Source organism: Carcharhinus amblyrhynchos, chromosome 26 (genome assembly GCF_965287045.1).
Source record: "Carcharhinus amblyrhynchos chromosome 26, sCarAmb.v2.hapA, whole genome shotgun sequence".
Taxonomy (NCBI): Eukaryota; Metazoa; Chordata; class Chondrichthyes; order Carcharhiniformes; family Carcharhinidae; genus Carcharhinus; species Carcharhinus amblyrhynchos.
The window spans coordinates 43031110-43053275 of NC_137349.1; the positions used below are offsets into that span (position 1 = coordinate 43031110).

Genomic DNA, 22166 nt, shown 5'->3' on the forward strand with positions numbered 1-22166 from the left:
TAAGTTTATTTATTATTGTCACAGTCTTACATTAACACTGCAATGAAGTTACTATGAAAATCCCCTTGTCGCCACACTCTGGCGTTTGTTCCGGGATACTGAGGGAGAATTTGGCACGGCCAGTGCACTGGGAATCAAACTCAGGTTCCTAACGCTGTGAGGCAGCAGTACTAACCAGTATCCGGCCCCTCCTGAACCCAGTGTGAACAGGTAAATGTCTAATTGGTTGTTCCTGCTGTCTCATTTCGTTGTTGCAATAACTCGAAGAATGCCATTGATACAAGTGGGTGAGTAGTGATACACCATGTACAGATAGACAAATTAGTTTATCCTCATTGGATGCTATAGCTTCGAGCTGCTTTGTGATCTGTTCTTTTATTTTATTGGAGGACCTGCTGCACTTGGAGGATCAGTTTAGTGATTTAAACCATGGAGCATCGCAAAGCACCATTGAGAGATACACATTCCTGCACAAGTATGAAAAGGTGAGATCTTTTTGCATATAGCTTTTGCCCACAGCAATCTTTTTTTATTGTGCTAATGTTTTAAGCAATGTTGATTGATTGCTGGTGGTTGTGTGAGTTTCTGATTGTGAGACAGGTTGTTAGCAGATGGAAGTTGCGCATGACTCTGTTGAGCAATTACCTGCCCCGAGCCATGATTTGTAAAATCTTCTACGTGTGGCATTGTTGAGATTAATATTTCATCTGCCCATTCACCCATTTCATTTTTCAGAGGACACTGGAGACTTGTACAGAGGGGAAGGAGGCGTCTGAAGTGGAGGAGAAATGCACCATCTGTTTATCACCATTAGAGGAAGGAGAAGATGTTAGGTGAGAAATCCCAGCAGAGCTCCAGGTTGTCACTGCATCCTTCCCGCATCGCTCTTGTCAAACCCCTTAAGAATTTTATGTGTCAACGAGATCGCCTCTCATTCTGCCAAGCTCTGCAAAATGTACGCATTTTTGTCATCTTCCCTCCATTTAAAAGAAAATATTCTACATTTTTACTTCCAAAGGGAATAACTTCACACTTCTGCCCATTATATTCTATCTGCCAGTGTCTTAACCTGGCTTTATTTGCCTCACAAATTTGGTTGAGTTTTTTGAGGAGGTGACAACAACGATTGACGAGGATGTCGTCTGTATGGATTTTAGTAAAGCATTTGACAAGGTCCCTCATGGCAGGCTGGTGCAAAATGTTAAATCTCACAGGATAAAAGGTGAGCTGGCGAGATGGGTGGAGAACTGACTTGGCCATATGAGAGGGGAGCAGTGGAGGGGTCTTTTTCTGGTTGGAAATCTGTGACTAGTGGTGTTCCGCAGGGATCTGTATTGGGACCTCTGCTGTTTGTGATATATATAAATGATTTGGAAGAAGATGTAGCTGGTGTGATCAATAAGTTTGCGGACGACACAAAGATTGCTGGAGTTGCGGTTAGTGATGAACATTGCCAGAGAATACAGCAGGATATAGATAGGCTGGAAAATTGGGTGGAGAAATGGCAGACGGAATTTAATCCAGATAAATGCAGCATTTTTGTATATCTAATTTAGGGGGGAGTTATACAATAAATCAGAACCATCAGGAGTATAGACACACAGAGGGATCTGGGTGTGCAAGTCCACAGATCCTTAAAGGTGGCAGCACAGGTGGAAAAGGTGGTGAAGAAGGCATATGGTATGCTTGCCTTTATTGGATGGGGCATAGAGTATAAAAGTTGGCATATGATGTTGCAGTTATATAAAACATTGATTAGGCCACATTTGGAATACTGTGTCCAGTTCTGGTCACCACACTAACAGAAGGGCATGGAGGCTTTGGAGAGAGTGCAGAGGAGGTTTACCAGGATGTTGCCTGGTATGGAGGGTATTAGCTATGAGGTGAGATTGGGTAAACTGGGGTTGTTCTCCCTGGAAAGATGGAGGATGAGGGGCGACCTAATAGAGGTGTATAAAATTATGAAGGGCATAGATAGGGTGAACAGTGGGAAGCTTTTTCCCAGGTTGGAGGTGACGAACACATGGGGTCACAAGTTCGAGGTGAGGGAGCAACGTTCAACACAGATGTCAGGGGGACGTATTTTACACAGAGGGTGATGGGGGCCTGGAATGCACTGCCAAGCAAGGTGCTTGAGGCAGACATGCTGGGATCGTTTAAGGCTTATCTAGAAAGCCACATGAACAGACTGGGAATAGAGGGATACAAACGAATGGTCTAGTTGGGTGCGTGAGTGGTGCAGGCTTGGAGGGCCGAAGGGCCTGTTCCTGTGCTGTATTGTTCTTTGTTATCCTTTCACAGGCTTGTCCTTTTTTTTTATTTGTGAGGTGTGGGTGTCTCTGGCAAATGCCAGCATTTGTTGCCCATCCCTAATTGCACTTGAACTGAGTGGCTTGCTAACTATTTCTGAGGACCAACCTTCCTCAGCTAACTTTGCATCATCAGTAAACCTGGATAAATTGTACAGTATTCCCTCATCTAAGTCACTAATGCAAGTTGTAAATCGCTGAGTAATAAGAACTGATCCTTGCAGTAGGCTCAGTAGTACAGCCTACCAACCTAAAACTGGCACTTTTATTCCTACTGTTTTGTGTCTTAACCAACCTTAATCTGTATTGATATATGAACCCAATCCCATGATCCCTAATCTCTTATCAAATGATCAAAAAGCTCTTCTCAGATTTGAGAAATATGATTTTCTGTTTCTGTTTAGATGCTGCTCAATCATATTAGAATTTTCCAGGGCCCTGTCCCAAATAATGGATTGGCTCTCAGATTGGCATCAAGCTAATGAGCCTACATCCCTGGTCTCTCTTTTCCCCCTCCTTGAATAGTGGGTTTTTGTTTGCTACCTTCCAATCCATGGAATCACTCTAGAATTTTGTCAGATCAAAATCGCTTCAGCTAAGTCTTGAAACCTCAAGGTTGAGGATCGTCAGGTCCAGGGGATTTTTAGTGCCAATAATTTATCCAGTACTATTTCTTTAATAAATTATTAAAGTTCTTTATTCTTGTTAGACACTTTGTACATTCTGAAAAAAATTGTGAAAAAATATTTGATTAATTTCTCTGCCATTCCTTTATTCCCCAATATAATATTTTGTATTTGCTTCTAAGAATTCCACCTTTATTTCATCTAATATCTTCCTTTTTGTGCATACCCTTTTTATCTCTTACTCTCATTCCCTTTTCTATTTCTTTCTCGATTTCTTTGTCTCCTTTGCCGAATTTTAAATATTCTCTCAATCCTCAGGCAACATTGAGGCTCCCTGTTTAATATTACATTTAACAACTTTTGTCAACCACTGGTGGACCACTTATCGCGTGGGATTTTAATTCCTTAAGAAATTGCATATCTGTTGCAAATTCTGAATTAGTTCGGAGCTTTTTTTATTCTTTGAGATGTGGCCTGACCCCTGAAAAGACCAGCATTTGTTGTCCATTCCTAAGAAGGTGATGATGAACCGCTGCAATCCATGGCGTACAGGTACAAAATGCTGGTAGGGAGGGAATTCCAGGATTTTGACCTACTGACGTCAAAGCAACGGCAATATATTTCCAAATCAGGATGGTGTGTGACTTGGAGAGGAACTCCCAGATGATTGTGTTCCCATACATCTGCTGCCTTTGTCCTAGATGGTAGAAGTCATACTTTTACCAAGTGTTGCCTAAGGAGCCTTGGTGATTTGTTGCACTGCAGCTTGTAGATGGTACATAGCTATGCATCAATGGTTTAGAGAGTCAATGTTTAGAGCCATATTATTGTCATATCTTTTAATCTGATGTCCCCATCTATCTTAGCTGACTCACTTCTGCAAACATTTAATAGCTGTTAGATCAAACCAATTAATTTTTATCTGTGCTATTAATTAATCAATCTTACTGTGCATGCTTTTCATGTTTAGATTTATAGTAACTGTAGCTTTAACTTTTTTCTAATTGTACCTGATATCCTATGACCTTAGACACTCTCACTGCACCTTCCTGACCCACTCTACTTATTTGTAACCAAATCATTTCTCTGCTTAACAGGTTTACCATTTCTCTTGTTTATAAATTTATCTGCCTCCCCTTCATCAATTATGAAATTGACCAAAACATTTGCCCCAGGTTGGTTTAATTGGATCCCATCTAAACTAATCACTTATCTGCAATTCCTTGGGTTCCACCACTCTTCTGATATCACTTTCAGATTCTGGATAGTTTTTCAGTTCTTCCCTGTGTCTGAGTGACCTCTGCTCCTGTTTACACACCCCCTCGGTTTTTCCTTCCAAGCATTTTTATGCTGCAATTCCTGTATCTTCACTAATAATTTGCACTCAAATTCAAAAGCAGCCAATTATGGTGTGAAACTTCCTTTTTTGAGACATAGAATTTGCATCCGGTATTGAATCTGCACGTTTGGAGATCTTGACTAAAATTGATCAAAATCTCCCAACTTATCAGTGAGGAATGAAATGTGTGAATTGTTTCAATGATTACTCAACTCCTCAGCCAGCTATAACACTCTTTACTCTTCATTGCAGGCGCCTCCCATGTATGCATCTCTTCCACCAGATTTGTGTGGACCAGTGGTTGGCCACCAGTAAGAAGTGTCCAATTTGCCGAGTTGACATTGAAGCCCAGCTGCCTGTTGACACCTAACTGTCTGGAGAGGACAAAAGGTAAAATCGTGCAACTGTTTCGTTTGAAATGCTCACTAAACAGGAGCAGAAACACAACAGAGAAAGTGAAAAAGCGGGACCTTGTAATGCATGTCAGATACCTGAAGGAAGCAGATGGACAAGAAGGCTCATGGCATATTTGCCTTTATTAGCTGAAATATTGAATATAAGAGCAGAGGGGTTTTGATGGACATGTTAAAAATACTAGTTAGGCTGTAGCTACAGTACTGTGTTCTGTTTTGGTTGCCACGCTATAGGAAGGGTGTGATTGTACTGGAGAGGGTGTAGAGGAGATTCACCAGCATGTTTCCTGGGCTGGAGTGTTTCAGCTCTGAAGCGAGGCTGGTTAAGCTGGGATTGCTCTCTCCTTAGAGCAGAGAAAGCTGAGGGGACCTGATTGAGGTGTATAAGATTACGAGAGATATAGATAAGGTAGATAGGAAGGAACCTTCCCCCTTACTAGAGGGGTCAGTAACCAGAGGGCAGAGATTTAGAGGGAATTTGAGGAAAACTTCTTCATCCAGAGGGTGGTGGGAATCTGCAACTCACTGCCTGAAAGGGTGGTAAAGGCAGGAACCATCACAATATTTAAGAAGCATTTAGATGAGCACTTGAAATGCGACAGCGTACACGGCTATGGACCAAGTGGTGGAAAATGGGATTGGAATAGACAGGTGTTTGCTGGCCTGTGCAGATATGATGGGCTGAAGGGCATCTTCTGTGTGGTAAAACTAGACTCTGAGAGCAGAATGAGAGAGAAAGCATAAAATCATACAGTGCAGAAGAGACCCTTTGGCTTATCGAGTCTGTACCAACACACACAAAACACCTGATCTCCCACCTAATCCCATTTACCAGCACTTAGCCATAGTCCTGAATGTTATGATGTGCCAAGTGCTCATCCAGGTACTTTTTAAAGGATGTGAGGCAACCCGGTTCCACTGCCCTCCCAGGCAGCGCGTTCCAGACTGTCACCTCTAGGTAAAAAAAACTTTTCCTTGTATCTCCCCTAAACCTCCTGCCCCTCACCTTGAACCTATGTCCCCTTGTGACTGACCCTTCAACTAAGGAGCACAGCTGCCCCTTATCCACTCTGTCCATGTCTCTTATAATCTTGTACACTTTGATCAAGATGTCCCTCAGTCTTCTCTGCCCAATGGAAACAATCCAAGCCCACCCAATCCCTTTGCAACTTAAATGTTCCATCCCAGGAAGCATCCTAGTGAATCTCTTCTGCACCCTCTCCAGTACAATCACATCCTCTCTGTAACGTGGTGACCAGAACTGCACCAGTTCTATACAACTCCAACATGACTTCCCTGTATTTTTGTAGTCTATGCCTTGATTGATAAAGGCAAGTTTCCCACCCTACTAACATGTCCCTTCTGCCTTCAGAGACCTATGGAAAAACATGCCACAGTTCCTTTGTTTCACAGAAATTCCTTGTGTTCTACCATTCATTGAATATTTGTCAGATTACTCCTTTCCAAGTGTATCACCTCACACTTTTCAGGGTTGAATTCCACCTGCCACTTATCTGCTCGTTTGATCGTTCTGTCTAAGCCCAAGACACTCAACAGCACTGTTAATCACCTGGCCAATCTTTAAATCAACTGCAAACTTACTAATTCTACCTCCCACGTTGTAATCTATGTTGTTTATGTAAATTATGAATAACAGAGGACCCAACACTAATCCCTGTGATATGTCACTGGCTTCCTAATGGACTTTACTCTTTCCCTGGGATTTTCCCTACTTTTACCAGCCAAAGCTTTCTCATATCCACTCTTTGATTTTCTAATTTCCCTGCACTTTTTGTACTTCACTAATAGGGGAAAGTTTGCACAGTAATTGTATATGTGAGGGAGTGTTAGTTTCAGGTTGTTAAGGGGTTGAACAATGTCTTCCGTAATATTCAGATGAAACTGGTTGTGTGGTTACAAATTTTAGGTACCCTTATACATTGGGTGTGGTTCTGTATTTGCTCTAAGTGCTCCTATCAGCAGAAAAACAGGATTGAAGGCAATTTTGCAATGCAGACGTATTCCAAACATAAAACACATCATCAGCCCGAGATCGGGGCAAAAGATCTCAGCATTCAGAGATGAGCCCCATCCCCCCACTAGGAACAAGATGACACCCTCCACTGACGAGGGGAGCAGCCCCAACCTCTCAGCATCCCACATTCCCACCGCAACTTGTCAGCATGGGTTGCCAGGTCTGTTATGGGGGGAGTGGGGCTTGTTTTTCAGGACAGAGATCAGGGCACCCTTTAAAAAAGGCACCATTCAGTGAGATCACCTCTCATTCTCCCCAACTCCAAAGGAAACACCCAATTTACTCAACCTCTCATCATAAGACAACCCCTCTTCCCAAGGGACCAATCTGGTGAATCTTCACTCAATTGCCTCCAATGCAAGTATAACCTTGCTTAAATGTGGAGACCAAAGCTGCAAACACTACTCCAGCTTTAATCTCAGCAAAATCCCATACACCTTGGGCAAGACTTCTTTACTCCTATACCCCAATCGCCTTGAAATAAGCCAAAACGCCATTTGCTTACTGTACCTGCATGTTAACTTTTTACATTCCTTGTGCGTGCACACCTAAGCCTCTTTGAATACCCACACTTACAAGTTTCTCTGCCTTTAAAAAATATATAGTTAGCTGTCCTTGTCATTCAACTGAAGTGAATAACTTCACATTTCCTTATTTTATAATCCATCTGCCATCGTGTTACCCATGTATTTAACTGTCTGTAACTCTTTTGTAGCCTTTGTGTCCTCCCCACACTTTACCTTTCCACCTAGCTTTTTATCATCTATGTTTTTATCATCTGTATCATCGTTTGTATTGCTCTGTCTCGTCATCTAAGTCGTGAATGTAGATTGTAAATAATTGAGGCTCTCGCACTGACCCTGATGATACTCCTATATTCATTACCTGCCAACTTGAAAAAAGTCCCATTTGCGCTGAACTCTGCGCCCTATCTGTTAATCAATCCTCTACCCATGCTGATGTATTACCTCTAACTCCATGTATACTATCTTGTCTATTAACCTTGTGTGTGGCATGTCGAAAGCCTTCGGGGAAGTGCCGGAAGATTGGAAAACGGCTAATGTTACGCCGTTGTTTAAGAAGGGTGCCAGGGAATTATAGGCCGGTTAGTTTAACGTCTGTTGTAGGTAAAATGTTAGAATCCGTCATCAAGGAGGAAATAGCGAGGCATCTTGAGGGGAACTGCTTGATAGAGCAGACGCAGCACGGTTTCGTTAAAGGGAAGTCGTGTCTGACAAATTTACTGGAGTTCTATGAGGATGTGTCTAGGGCGGTGGATAGAGGAGAGCCAGTGGATGTGGTCTTTCTTGATTTTCAGAAGGCGTTTGACAAGGTACCTCACAAGAGGTTATTGCAGAAGGTCAGGGGACATGGAGTTGGGGGTAGGGTGTTAGCGTGGATAGAGGATTGGTTGTCAAATAGGAGGCAGAGAGTGGGGGTCAACGGGTGCTATTCAGATTGGCGGATGGTGACTAGTGGAGTGCCCCAGGGGTCAGTGCTGGGGCCTCAGCTATTTACCATTTACAAAGATGATCTGGAGGAGGGAACTGAGTGTAGGGTTTGCTGCTGACACCAAGATTGGTGGAATGGCAAATTGTGCAGAGGGTGTGGAGAGTCTACAGAAGGATCTAGATAGGCTGGGCGAATGGGCCAGGAAATGGCAAATGGAATTTAATGTTGGCAAATGTGAGGTGGTCCACTTTGGTTGGAATAATGGTAGGAAGGATTATTACTTACATGGCGAAAAACTGCAGCAGGCGACGGTGCAGAGGGACCTCGGGGTCCTTGTGCATGAGTCGCAAAAACCCAGCTTGCAGGTGCAGCAGGTGGTCAGGAAGGCGAATGGGATGCTGGCCTTCATAGCGAGGGGGATTGAATATAAAAGTAGGGAGGTCTTGCTGCGGCTGTATAGGACATTGGTGAGGCCGCAGCTGGAGTACTGTGTGCAGTTTTGGTCGCCGTACTTACGCAAGGATATTTTGGCCTTGGAGGGAGTGCAGAGGAGGTTTACTAGGCTGATGCCGGAGTTGAGGGGGTTGAGCTATGAGGAGAGGCTGAATAAATTAGGCTTGTACTCGTTAGAGTTTAGAAGAATGAGGGGAGATCTCATTGAGACGTATAAGATGATGAATGGGATGGGTAGGATAGAGGTGGAGAGACTCTTCCCGCTCAGAAAGGATAGTAGGACTAGGGGGCACAGCCTCAAGATAAAGGGGGGGCGGTTTAGAACGGAGTTGAGGAGGAACTTCTTCACTCAAAGGGTGGTGAATCTCTGGAATTCTCTGCCTGTTGAAGTGGTGGAGGCTACTTCGCTAAATATTTTTAAGACGCGGGTTGATGGGTTTTTGATAAGAGAGGAGATTAAGGGTTATGGGGAGAGGGCAGGAATGTGGAACTGAGACACGACAGATCAGCCATGATCTTATTGAATGGCGGAGCAGGCTCGAAGGGCTAGATGGCCTACTCCTGCGCCTATTTCTTATTTTCTTATTTTCTTATGTTCTTATGTTTTAGACATCTAGGTGCATGACATCTACTGGCTCCCCTTTATTTACCTTACTAATCACGTCCTCAAAAAACTCCAATAAATTTGTTAAATTGAATTCCTTTTAGTAAAACCATGTTGATTTGTTCTAAGCATACAGTGCTTTTCCAAATTTGCTGTTACCTCTTGCTTCCCCCTTTCTTCCACAACCCTTAAGAACCTCAATCAACAAAAATCCGCCATTGAGTTGAGAGGTCATATTGGACTCAAAACATTTACTCTGTTCCTCTCTCCACTGATGCTGTCAAACCTGCTGCATTTTTCCCAGCAATTTATCTTTTCATTTGTGCAGGTTTCCATTACATTGTATGAAGAAATGATTTCTGGTCCCATCATCAGTGGCCTCTAATTTTAATGTGATGCCCTCTTGTTCTGGGCACCCACAGCAGAGTAACCCACTCTATCAGTTCCTTCAATGGTTTAAACATTTCCATTAGATTGCTCTTGTATTCTTTTGCATAAAGAAGACTAAACTTCATCAGTATAATCTCTCTTCTCAATTTAATCCTTTTAACCTGGTTTGGTTCTGGAGAGTCTGCACTGCACCTCCAAAACCAATAAACTTTCTGAGATGCAGTGTCCAGGGCTGAGTGCAATGATCTAAATGAGGCTTAACTTAAGCCCCTTCTAAATGGGACTTAACTTTTTCATCAATATCACCAGGATATTGATGACCCTGGTCATCAATATACGAGTCACTAATAAATCCAAATTCTTTTTACACTAGTTAGAATGTGGAAGTCACTTTCGTATGAGTTGATTGAGCCGAATAACAGATGCTTTTAGGATTAAACAACTTAGATATCCAGTCGTGTACTTGGTTATCTTGAAGGCTTTCGACATGCCACACACAAGGTTAATAGACAAGATAGTACGCATGGAGTTAGAGGTAATACATCAGCATGGGTAGAGGATTGGTTAACATATATTAAATGGTATAAATGAAGACTCTTACAGAGAGCATTAGTGATGTGTCTGAGGGAGAAGTGTGCAGCACGTTCCACTAAATGGTCCATCTAACTTTGCACAGATGGTTTATGAACCAGGAAATCATTGTTTGCCTTGGTGGCTGTAGTTTGACCAAATGGAATTTTAAATTTTGTGTGAAGACACTTGGAGTTTTAGTTGAAGTTATAAAGTGCAACAAAGGTCATTTAATAAATTTGAAGAATAAGCCTATAAAATGATGAATTTCAAAATGGAAAGCAGTAATATACAGATGTTTCAGACAGGCTACATATTGCTTGAAAAATGTATGTGTAAATGAGATAGAGGTAGAAAGGAACCTCCAAGTCAAATCATAAAAAGTAACAATCTAGGTAAACCAGCACTGGCATTCATTTCTAGAGGACTAGAATTCAAAAGCAGGGAGATTGTTAGACCACACCTAAAGTACTTGTGTACAGTTCTGATATCTATATTGAAAAGAATATGGTAACATTGGATAAAATAAATACATGGATAATATCAGAATTGTGAAGCTTTATTTGCCGGGAAAGACCAAATAGAGTGGAACGTCCCTCCCTTAAAAAGAGAGGACTGAGGAGGTGACCTGGTGGAGCCTTTGAAATTCTGAATGTGTTAGAAGGGGATTGGCAAGATGTAGCTAGGAGATATTTGTGGAAGAGGTCATCAATATACCAATTACTAATAAATCTGACTGGAAATTCTTTTTACACTGGTTAGAATGTGGAAGTAATTTTCGTATGAGGTGATTGAGCTGCATGACAGATGCTTTTAGGATTAAACACGTTAGAGAAAGGAACAGATATGTTGACAGAGGCAAGGTGGAATAGGAGTGGAGGCAGCTTGCGTGGAACATAAACACCAGTATGGACCAATTGTGCCCAATGGCCTATTTTTATTTTGTAATTTATATAAAAATTCTTCCCTCAGATAAATGATCACATTGGTGAAAAATAATTCTTGCTGTCAAGTTCTCGAAGCTCATTCGGCCTTGTGTACACTTGTGTTCTAGGGTTTGCTATCAAGTTCCCTGATTATTCCGGACTTTGTGAGATTGGATCTGGAATCTGTATGGAATCCTCAGCTTACACTGACTGGATTGGAAGAGATTGAATACTGTTTGGACCCAGGTCGTCTTTGCCAGTGTTAACCTTGACATAGTGTGCCACTGGAATACCAGCATCTCATCCACAACAGAAAGGGTCATTGCCTTAAAATGGATCTAAATACTGTTTCCACAAGATATGTCTCCAGATCAGCCTTGCATGGAAATGAAGAAATTTCAATCCGAGATCAGACCAAAGGCCTCCGAGATGCTTCCTGTTTCCATTGCTCATTCGTATTTCTTTTTCTGTTCATCAGTAGTTATTGGCCTGTGTGACTGCACAGACTGGAGTTTTAAAGGTACTGTGGGAATAAGCACCTGGCTGGAACGCAAGGAGTTAAATGAACTCAGGCCTTCTCTGTGGAGGAATTATATTTCGTGTGATTGATACTGGATGTTTGACCAAGTGGTTGTCAGCCATCAGGTGTATTGCATAGACACGGACTGCCCCTCCCTCTGACAGGTACAAAGGAAGAGAATGCACCAGGAGCTTAGAGTGAGAGGTGTTGGACTGGGCAATCTGGTCACGCTTGGACTGGTATAACACACCTGTTATTTGATGTGGCTGCTATACCCAACTGGAATCTGTTCTCCAATACCTGCACACCAGGGGTTGCAGAGGATCATGGAAATCTTGATAGACAGAGAATCCTGTGTGAACTCTTCCTTCCAACCTGGAGCAGACCACTGATTTGGAACTCTGGAGATTGCTCTGCATGCAAGAATTTTGTCAGATTAATACTTTGCTTTCTTATTACAGATCTCTTCATTTACTAGTTTCCACCCTTGAAATCCGCAGTGTTTGTGATTAGGCAAGTTACATTGTTCTCAAAGATGGAAAGAAGCCATGTTTCTTGCTTCAAAATCCAACTTATAGCCTTTGTCACTTACTCCCAGCAATCACAGGATAGATTCCAGGGTCACAGAGAGTGCCCTCCATATATACCAACCCCCACCCATCTAACACTGAGCGTGAGGTCACTGAGAGTGCCCTCCATACACACTGATCCTGGGACACTGTCCACCACATACTCTTCACCCCCCAGGCACTGGTTCAATATGGACCCCAGGGTTTGAGTGAATGTATAAAGTCTGTACTACTTCTCTAGGAAATGGGAATTGTAGCCAGATCTTAAACTGCTCTGAACTGTGACCTGTGAGCTTGGCATCCCAAGATGCCAATTATAACCAGTCTCCAGGAGATGTTTCACTTCACCCTCAATCCGAGTATTAAAACAATGTGAATAAATCAATGACGGTTCCTAGACGAATCCGGCAACTAAAAGTTCATGGGCCAGGCATTGGCACCAGTGCAAAGGGTATTGATAGTCACATTAACCGCAAAATTGTCAATTGCCTATAAATCCAGAAACAAACAGTGTCTGATGTCTTCCAGAGAGTTTGTTAAATTTTCAGAGACAACAATGAGCAGTCTTGGTCCATGTCCTATGTAGTCGCCAGACGTAATGTATGTTGTAATCAGCATTATGTTTTTGCCTAATATTTTAGAAAATGAGTGTTTCTTGTGAACTTCTTACTGAAATCTTTCTCCCCCTTATGGAATCTTACACTACAGGAGAACAACATTTGGAACATCATCCAATTGCCAAAAGTTATTGAATTTGCTTCCAGCACCCTTCCTGGTAGCGCACTCATTATCATCATCCCCTGTGTAAAAAGGATTCCTCCTTCTGCTAGCTATCTTACATTTGTTGCTGCCTCTCCTTACCAAGCCCCTTGTTATTTGGGAGTAGTTTCTCTCCATCACACCCCTTTGCCAGCAACACGCACATCCCATGAGAGAATAAAGAAACAAGTTAGAAGAATGAGAGGTGATCTCATTGAAACATGTAAATTTCTTGAAGTTGATGTGAGAAGGATGTTTCTCGTGCTTGGGAAGCTTGAGATAGGGAGTCAGTTGTGAAATACAAAGTTGGCCATTTAGGACTAAAATCAGAAACAGTGACTGGAATTTTACTGCCCTGCCCACCACGGCAACTGGAGTGGGTGAGGGACAGACAATGGGAAGGTCTGTTGACTTCGGGCAGCATTTTCCAGTCTTGGATTGAACCATGCTGTTCTCTACCTGAAGAGCTGTGGGGTGCTCAGGGATCAACACGTATTAAGGGGTATCAGATTGTGATTGAACGTGTTGGCATATTCAACCTCCTTGTAAAAATATTGACACACACTGTGGCATGAACTCAGAACTGGAGGCAGCTAGTTACACAAGACCTTGGAGTAAAACTGGCCTCATGAAAGTCCACACTACTGATGAAATCACTCATACATGCACGTACCTGCTAAAGACAGCAGTATATGCATTCAAATAGGACGATAATTGTTATTGAACCTTATAACACCTGCCCCTTAAAGAATGAATTGTAATGAAATTTGCCTCAACTATATCTCAGTCTGTCAGGAACTTTGCAGCAATGCAGTGCGACCTATGCCGTAGCACTGGTGCCTCTGCAGAAACTGCTAAGGCTTGTTTCAGTGGAGCTGGACTTGTGGGGGCAGGAGTGAATTGTTGTGGGAAAGTCACTTCGGAGTCAGATTTGGAGGTTCAACAAACAGTTTTATTTGGACAAAGCTTTGGGAGAAGCTCTGGCACTCCGCAGTACGGGTAGTTATCTTCTCAACTACGCAATGGTAGCTGAGTATCTTTTATACATTATTAGATAATAGACAGTACGGACATTAGCTGTTAGCGCATCATTATACATAGACAAGTACAGACATTGACAGTTATCTCATCATTGTACATAGAGTAGATACATTTATGCATTTATGGCCCCCATCAGTGGCTGATCTTGTTATCAAACTCATTGTTCTGGGTCTGCTTTTATCTCAAGTTTAAGGTACCTCAAGGTCTGACCTGTTTCCTACAGTAATTTAAACACTGTAGGTTTTAACTCTTTGTGTAATGTCTGTGCCCAAAGTCAGTGCCTCTTAATGTCCCTTCCCAGAGTCCATTTTGTGTGCCACGTAACCATTTTGTGTCCTTTAACTTTGATTTCACGCCAACAGAATGAATGTCCCTTGTCCTTTCCTGGAGTAGAATCCACTGGAAATCCACAGCAACATTCCCTTCTAGCATGTTATCTGGAACTTCTGAGAGTGCTGTAGACAAATATGATCCTGGTGTCTGTGAATGACTCTCCCATTGGTCAGTTTCGCTATTAAAGACACTGGACCATTTCGTTAAGAATAACTCAAGGCAGCCATTGCTGGTTACTGTCAAAATTCCTTCCATAGACTCAATCATTCAGGTTGAAATGTCTCTCCTTAGCATTGTAGTTATGTTTCCTTCTGCTTTTCCTGTTTCTGCTTTAGCTCTAAGGGTTAAAGGGATCAAGGAGAAGGGTGGGGGAAATCAGGGTATTGAATTTGATAATCAGCTATGATCAAAATGAATGGCAGAACAGGCTGGAAGACCTGAATGGCCTCCTCCTGCTTCTAGTTTCTATGTTGCAGTTTCTAGGTTTTCTTTCCCACTCTTGCTTTGATATCTGGATGTAACAGATCCAAATGAGATTTGGCTTCCTATTAATCAGTAATTCAGCTGCTGAGAGTCCTCTTGTTGTTTGTGACAATCCAATACTGGTACAAGAACCACGAGAGCTTGGTTCCTAGAGTCATCACCTGCCATTCTCCTCAATCGTTTCAGTACCTGAAAAGCTTGCTCTGCTAAACCATTTGAATTTGGATGAAAAGGAGGCGTATACATATGGCATATTCCATTCCTTTGCATAAACTCTTAGAACAAATCATTCCTAAACATTGTACCAAGGTGGCATTAGGTGCCTCACAGTGGCAGGGACCCAAGTTCAATTCCAGCCTTGGGTCATTCATTGCCTGTGTGGGGTTTGCACATTCTCCCCATGCCTGCGTGGGTTTCCACTGGGTGCTTCAGTTTCCTCCCACACTCCGAAGATATGTGGGTTAGGATGATTGGCGATGCTAAATTGCCCCTTAATGTCAGAGTAAATGTTAAGGGGCTAAGAATCTGGGTGGGATTGTCGTTGAAAGAAGGCGGCTAAGAGGGGATTTTATTGAAACATATAAGATGATTAGAGGTTTAGATAGGGTGGACAGTGATAGCCTTTTTCCTCGGATGGAGAAAGTTGGCACGAGGGGGCATGGCTTTAAATTAGTTATAGGACGGATGTCAGGGGTAGGTTCTTTACCCAGAGGGTGGTGAGGGATTGGAATGCCCTGCCTGCTGCAGTTGTAAATGTGCCTAGTTTGGGGGCGTTTAAGAGATCCGTGGATAGGTTTATGGATGAAAAGGGATTGGTTTAGGTTAAAGGGTCATTGTTTTTTAAGTGGTCGGCGCAACATCGTGGGCCGAAGGGCCTGTTCTGCGCTGTTATGTTCTATGGTACAGACTCAATGGGCCGAATGGCCTCCTTTTGCGCTGTAGGGATTCTATGATTATCAGAACTGAGAGACTCTGCCTACACAAACCCCCACCCCCATCACTCCAATTAAACCAAAACCTGATTGGCATCTCTAAAATCTGACAAATCTTGGGCCTCCTACGGGCTGGTTTAGATTTCTTATGTTGGTCAGGCTCGTGCATAAACATCAGGACTTGGAGCTAAAGTCCCATGTGCACATGTAAAAAGCAAAAACTCAAAGGGTGCAAAAACCCTGGAAAAGCAGGAGAGACAGGGAGAGGTTAAAAACAAAGTTCCCAGTACAGATAGGAGAGAGAGAACATGGGAAGTGTATAATGATGTATAAAAGGTTGGGAACCACTGATTTGGGCCATGGAAGATCAAGTCATTCCCACAGTGGCGCCATCTCCCAGTTGACGTGACACACACAACAGAATTTCATCTTGTTCTCCAAGTCCTGATCCATATCAAGCATTCAACCTGACTAAACATTTCATTTGGGAGGCACCTGGATGAGCCTCATGAACTTCATCCAAATGACTGGGGATGGGATGACCACACTGACCCTGAAGGATACAGTTGTCCTCATGCTGAGCTCATTTTTCAACTTTGCATATAGTCTCAATTCATCTTCCCTTATAACTATAAGTCAAGTCTACAAAAGGAATCTTTTTATCTGGGATAAAACATGATTCCAGTCCGTCTACTGCTTAATATGTTTAACATTTGCTGGGGAATGTGAAAGTCTGTCAAGCAAGAAACTTGTCTCTGAAAGAAATAATGTCTCAGTCAGCATGTCTGGTAAGGGGAGATGATTCATACTGTTTGTATTTGCATTATCCATCCATACCCTGTATGCAGTGTTATACTGGTGAGAAAGCTCAGTATTATATTCTCATTGAGGCCAAGGGAGGAATGCACTTGCATTCATTGAAGACTCATCAGTGGCTTGTGGTCAGTGCATGTATCCATAAAGACTGTGGTGAAACCATTTCATAGTGGAGATGTGTAAAAACAACATAGGGTTACTATATTTGGTGATTTCAACTTTCCCAACAACTTTTTAGATGTAGAGGGTCCAACAAGGGGAGGAGCTGTGCTGGACTTAATTCTGGGGAATGAAGCCAGAAAGGTGGTTGAGCTGGTGGTGGGGGAGCATTTTAGTGATCGTAGAAAAACTACAGCACAACAGGCCCTTCGGCCCACAAGTTGCGTCAATCTTATCTACCTACAGGCTTACCTTTCACCCTCAATCCTATTAAGTCCCATGTACTCATCCAGAAGTCTCTTAAAAGACTATCGAATTCGCCTCCACCACCACCAACTGCAGCCGATTCCACTCAGCCACCACCCTCTGAGTGAAAAACTTACCCCTGCCATCTCCTCTGTACCTGCTCCCCAGCACCTTAAACCTGTGTCCTCTTGTGGCAGTCATTTCAGCTCTGGGGAAAAGTGTCTGAGAATCCACCTGACCAATGCCTCATCATCATATACACCTCTATCAGGTCACCTCTCATCCTTTGTCTCACTAAGGAGAAAAGACCGAGCTCTCTCAACCTATCCTCATAAGGCATGCCTCCCAATCCAGGTAACATCCCTGTAAATCTCCTCTGCACCTTTTCAATAGTTTCCACATCCTTCCTGTAATGAGGCGACCAGAACTGCGCACAGTACTCCAAGTGGAGTCTGACCAGGGTGTTATAAAGTTGCAGCATTATCTCCCGACTCCTAAACTCAGTTCTTCAATTGATGAAGGCCAGTACACCATACACCTTCTTAATCACGTCCTCTCCCTGTGAAGCCGATTTGAGAGTCCTATGAACCTGGATCCTTCTGATCTTCCACGCTGCTAAGAGCCTTACCCTTGATATTATGCTCCTTCATCCCATTGGTCCTGCCAAAATGGACTACTACACATTTATCCGGGTTGGAGTCCATCTGCCACTTCTCCATCCAGTCTTGCATCCTATCTATGTCATGCTGCCATCCCTCCAAACTATCCATGACACCTCCGACCTTCAGGTCATCAGCAAACTTACCAGCCCATTTCTCCACTTTTTCATCCAGGTCATTTATAAAAATCACAAACAGTAAGGGTCCCAGAACAGATCCCTGGGCACTCCACTGGTGACCGACCTCCATGCAGAAAAAGACCCATCCACAACCGCTCTCTGCCTTCTGCGGGCAAGCCAGTTCTAAATCCACAAAGCAATGTCCCCTTGGATCCCATGCTTGCGTAGGGGACCTTATTGAATGCCTTGCCGAAGTTCATATAAAGCACATCCACCGCTCTTCCTTCGTCAATGTGTTTAGTCACATTTTCAAAAAACTCAACCAGACTCATAAGATCTGCTTTTAACAAAGCGGTGCTGACTACGTTTGATCATACCATACTTCTCTAAATGTTCATAAATCCTGTCTGTCAGGATCTTTTCCATCAACTTACAACCACTGAGGTTAGACTCACCAGTCGATAATTTCCTAGGCTATCTCTATTCCCTTTCCCACTCACATTGTCGGCCACTTTAGGACTTGAACAGCGTAGTCTGTGTTACAGGTTGCCCTGAGTGGGTTCGTGATCTGTAGTCCTTTTGGCATCGTGTCTGCTTTCTTGCATCTCTGTAAAAACTTGATGTCTGTGTCGATATGCGCAATCTTCTTGGAGATCCTCTCCACCTACAACACAACCTATAACACAGTGACCACAATACTACACAACCCTGCCACAGCAACCTCTGCAAGACATGCCGGATCATCGACATGGATACCATCATCTCACGTGAGAATACCATCCACCAGGTACACGGTAAATACTCTTGCAACTCGGCCAACATTGTCTACCTGATACGTTGCAAGAAAGGATGTCCCGAAGCATGGTACACTGGGGAGACCATGCAGACGCTACGACAACGAATGAATGAACGTCGCTCGACAATCACCAGGCAAGACTGTTCTCTTCCTGTTGGCGAACACTTCAGTGGTCACGGGCATTCAGCCTCTGACCTTCGGGTAAGTGTTCTCCAAGGCGGCCTTCACGACACACGACAGCGCAGAGTCGCTGAGCAGAGACTGATAGCCAAGTTCCGCACACATAAGGATGGTCTCAACAGGGATCTTGGGTTCATGTCACACTCTCTGAAACCCCCGTGACTTGCCTGGGTTTGCAAAACCTCACTTACTGTACTGTCTGGAGACAGTGCACATCTCTTTAACCTGTGATCAGTGCTCCTTCCACTCACATTGTCGGCCACTTTAAGACTTGAACAGCAGGTTAGGTGTAAAGATTTGCATTCTAATCAGTAATCTCTAAACTGTCTGTGCTTTATATGCTCTGTCTGAGGCCAGAACTCTCCATTCACCTGACGAAGAGGGAAACCTCGAAAGCTAGTGAGTTTACTATCAAATAAATCAGTTGGATTTAAACCTGGTGTTGTCAGACTTTATACCAAGCTAGAGTCCCAGGCAAGACACACAGAACCCCACCTACTATGGCAAGGTCTGCAAGACATAATAGGCTATAAGATGAAGGCAGGTAAAATTGCCAGCTCCAACGCACCCCTCCCTGATGAGCTCAATATATTCCATGCCTGTTTTGAACAAGAGGTCAGTGAATGCACGCTCTCCACCCCGGAAGCCTCGGGCAAATCTATATCTGAGGTCACCATTGCAGATATCAGGGCTGCCTTGAAGGCCAATCCACAGAAAGCGACTGGCCTGGTTGGGGTACCTGGACGTGCACTCAGATCCTCATGGATCAGCTGGCAGGGGTATTCACAGACATCATCAACCTCTCTTTACAACAATCTGAGATCCCTATCTGCTTCAAGAAGATGACCTTCACCCCAATGTTAAAGAAAAGCCAGGCAGTGTGCCTTAATGATTATCATCCAGTGGCTCCAACATCTATCAATATAGAACCATTGAACACTACAGCACAGAAACAGGCCTTTTGGCCCTTCCTGTCTGTGCTGAACAATTTTTCTGCTTAGTCCCACTGACCTGTACCTGGACCACATGAACAAAGAACAACACAGCACAGGAAACAGGCCCTTCGGCCTAACAAGCCCGCGTCGCCATCTTAACCATTTCCTACACCTCCCTTAACCCGTGTCTATGCTTATGGTACCCCCATTGGAAACCAGATTCAGGGGAGAATAATTTAGGGACAATTTGTTACACCAATCAGCCTAACAGCACATCTTTGGGGTGTGGGAGGAAACCGGAGCACCCGGAGGAAACCCACGCAACCACAGGGAGAATAGGCAAACTCCCACAGACACTGGCCCAAATCCATGTATCTGCACAGCAAACAGTGATAGTCACTGAGCTGTCGTGGTGCCCATCTGCTGGTCCAGTTTTAAGCGTACACAAACAACGCAAAGTACTAGGCCACTCTCGAAACATCCAAGAGCAGCCCACGCACGACCCACCGTGTGTATGCCCCTCGTTAGACAACAAGGTGGACCGACGCACCTGCGGAGTAAAAGAGACAAAACATCAACACATGTAACAGTTGATTTCCAGGAACGTCCCGAGGCTCTGACCCTTTTTAAAACCGTCTCCTATAACCCTCCATCCCTGTTTCGCTCATGTGCCTATCTAAGTAAACCTTAAACAAGTCCAGCGCGCCTGCCTCCACCACCTTACTTGGCAGTGCATTCCATTCCCCTATGACCCTCTGTGTGAAAAACCTCCCTCTAGCATCCAAATTACGTCTCTCCCCCCTCACCCTAAGCTCGTGGCCCCTCGTGATATTTGTCTCTAATCCAGGAAAAAGCCTGCCACTGTTTACTCTATCTATACCCTTCATTATTTTATACACCTCTATCAGATCCCCCCTTAATCTGTGTCTTTCTAAGGAAAACAGCCCCAGTTTACCCAATCTTTCCTCATAACCCAGTCCATCCATACCAGGCAGCATCCTGGTAAACCTCCTCTGCACTCTCTTCAGGGTCTCCACGTCCCTTCAGTAGTGAGGTGACCAGAACTGGACGCAGTACTCCAAATGTGGTCTAAACAACGTTCTGTACAACTGTAGCATTAGACGCCAGCTCTTGTACTCTATACCCCTTCCTATAAAAGCTAGCACACTGCAAGCTTTCTTCACAACCTTCTCCACCTGGGTTGCCACCTTCAGAGACTTGTGCACTTGCACTCCCAGGTCCCTCTGCATTTCTATACTCTTAATTGGTCTACCCTTTATCATGTAACTCCCCTCTACATTATTCCTTCCAAAATGCATCACCTTGCATATATCAGGATTAAATTCCATCTACCATTTATCTGCCCAATATACCAGCCTATCTATATCCTGCTGTGTCACCTGACACTCCTCCTCACTGCCCACCATCTTTGTGTCATCTGCAAACTTGCTGATCACACCACGTACGCCCTCTTCCAAGTCATTTATATATATTACCAATAAATGAGGTCCCAGTACCAGTACTGAGCCCTGCGGCACACCACTGGTAAAAAGTCTGACAACACCAGGTTTTAGTCCAACCTATTTATACTAAAACCTGGTGTTGTCAGACTTTTTACTGTGTTTACGCCAGTCCAACGCCGGCATACCCACATCATGCACACCACTGGTGACAGACCTCCAACTAGAAAAGGACCCTTCCACTACTACTCTCTGTCTCCTGTTGCCTAGCCAGTTTTCAATCCGTCTAGATACCTGTCCCTGAATCCCATCTGCCTTAACCTTTTCTACCAGCCTACCGTGAGGGACTTTGTCAAACGCCTTACTGAAATCCATATAGACGACATCAACGGCTCGTCCTTCGTCAACCGTTTTTGTCACCTCCTCAAGAAAATTCTACCAGATTTGTAAGGCAAGACCTTCCCTTAACAAAGCCATGCTGTGTATCCCTAATCAAATCGCAATGCTCCAAATGCGTATACATCCTATCCCTAAGAATTTTTTCCAACAACTTTCCTACCACTGACATCAATCTCACCAGCCTATAATTACCAGGGTTATCCCTACTGCCCTTTTTAAACAGCGGTACCACATTAGCTATCCTCCAGTCCTCTGGGACCTCACCTGTGTCCAAAGGGTCCCAACACTGATCCCTGGGGAATACCATTTTCAACTTGTCTCCAGTCTGAGAAATGCCTACCCTCTGTATCCTATTTCTTAGCCAGCTACTTCTCCATGCTGCCAAGGACACATCAATCCCAAACATTTCGAATTTGCTCACCAACCTGCCACATGACACTGTATCAAATGTTTTCTGAAAGTTTAAACATCCATGGCACAATTCTCACCCACTGTCGATGTCACCTCATCAAAAAGTTCAATTAAATTTGATAGACGTGACCTGCCCTTGACAAAACCATGTTGACTTATTTTTCTCAAAGTGTATATTTATCTTATCTCATATTACAGTCTCCATCAGTTTTCCCACTATTGATGTCAAGCT

The 22166-nt window shown here is 43.6% G+C and overlaps 1 protein-coding gene across 4 annotated transcripts in view; it reads left to right on the forward strand.

Moving 5' to 3' along the window:
• The window catches only part of LOC145358494 (uncharacterized), a 63177-nt gene extending 48637 nt beyond the window's left edge, over positions 1-14540 (forward strand). For all 4 annotated transcript variants that reach the window (XM_080212604.1, XM_080212606.1, XM_080212607.1 and 1 more), the window contains exons 12-15: positions 390-485; positions 736-833; positions 4527-4664; positions 11246-14540. In XM_080212604.1, the coding sequence (XP_080068730.1) occupies positions 390-485; positions 736-833; positions 4527-4644 (312 nt within the window). In that variant the 3' untranslated portion in view covers positions 4645-4664; positions 11246-14540. The remainder of the gene's footprint in view (positions 1-389; positions 486-735; positions 834-4526; positions 4665-11245) is intronic.
• Positions 14541-22166: the final 7626 nt, after the last annotated feature.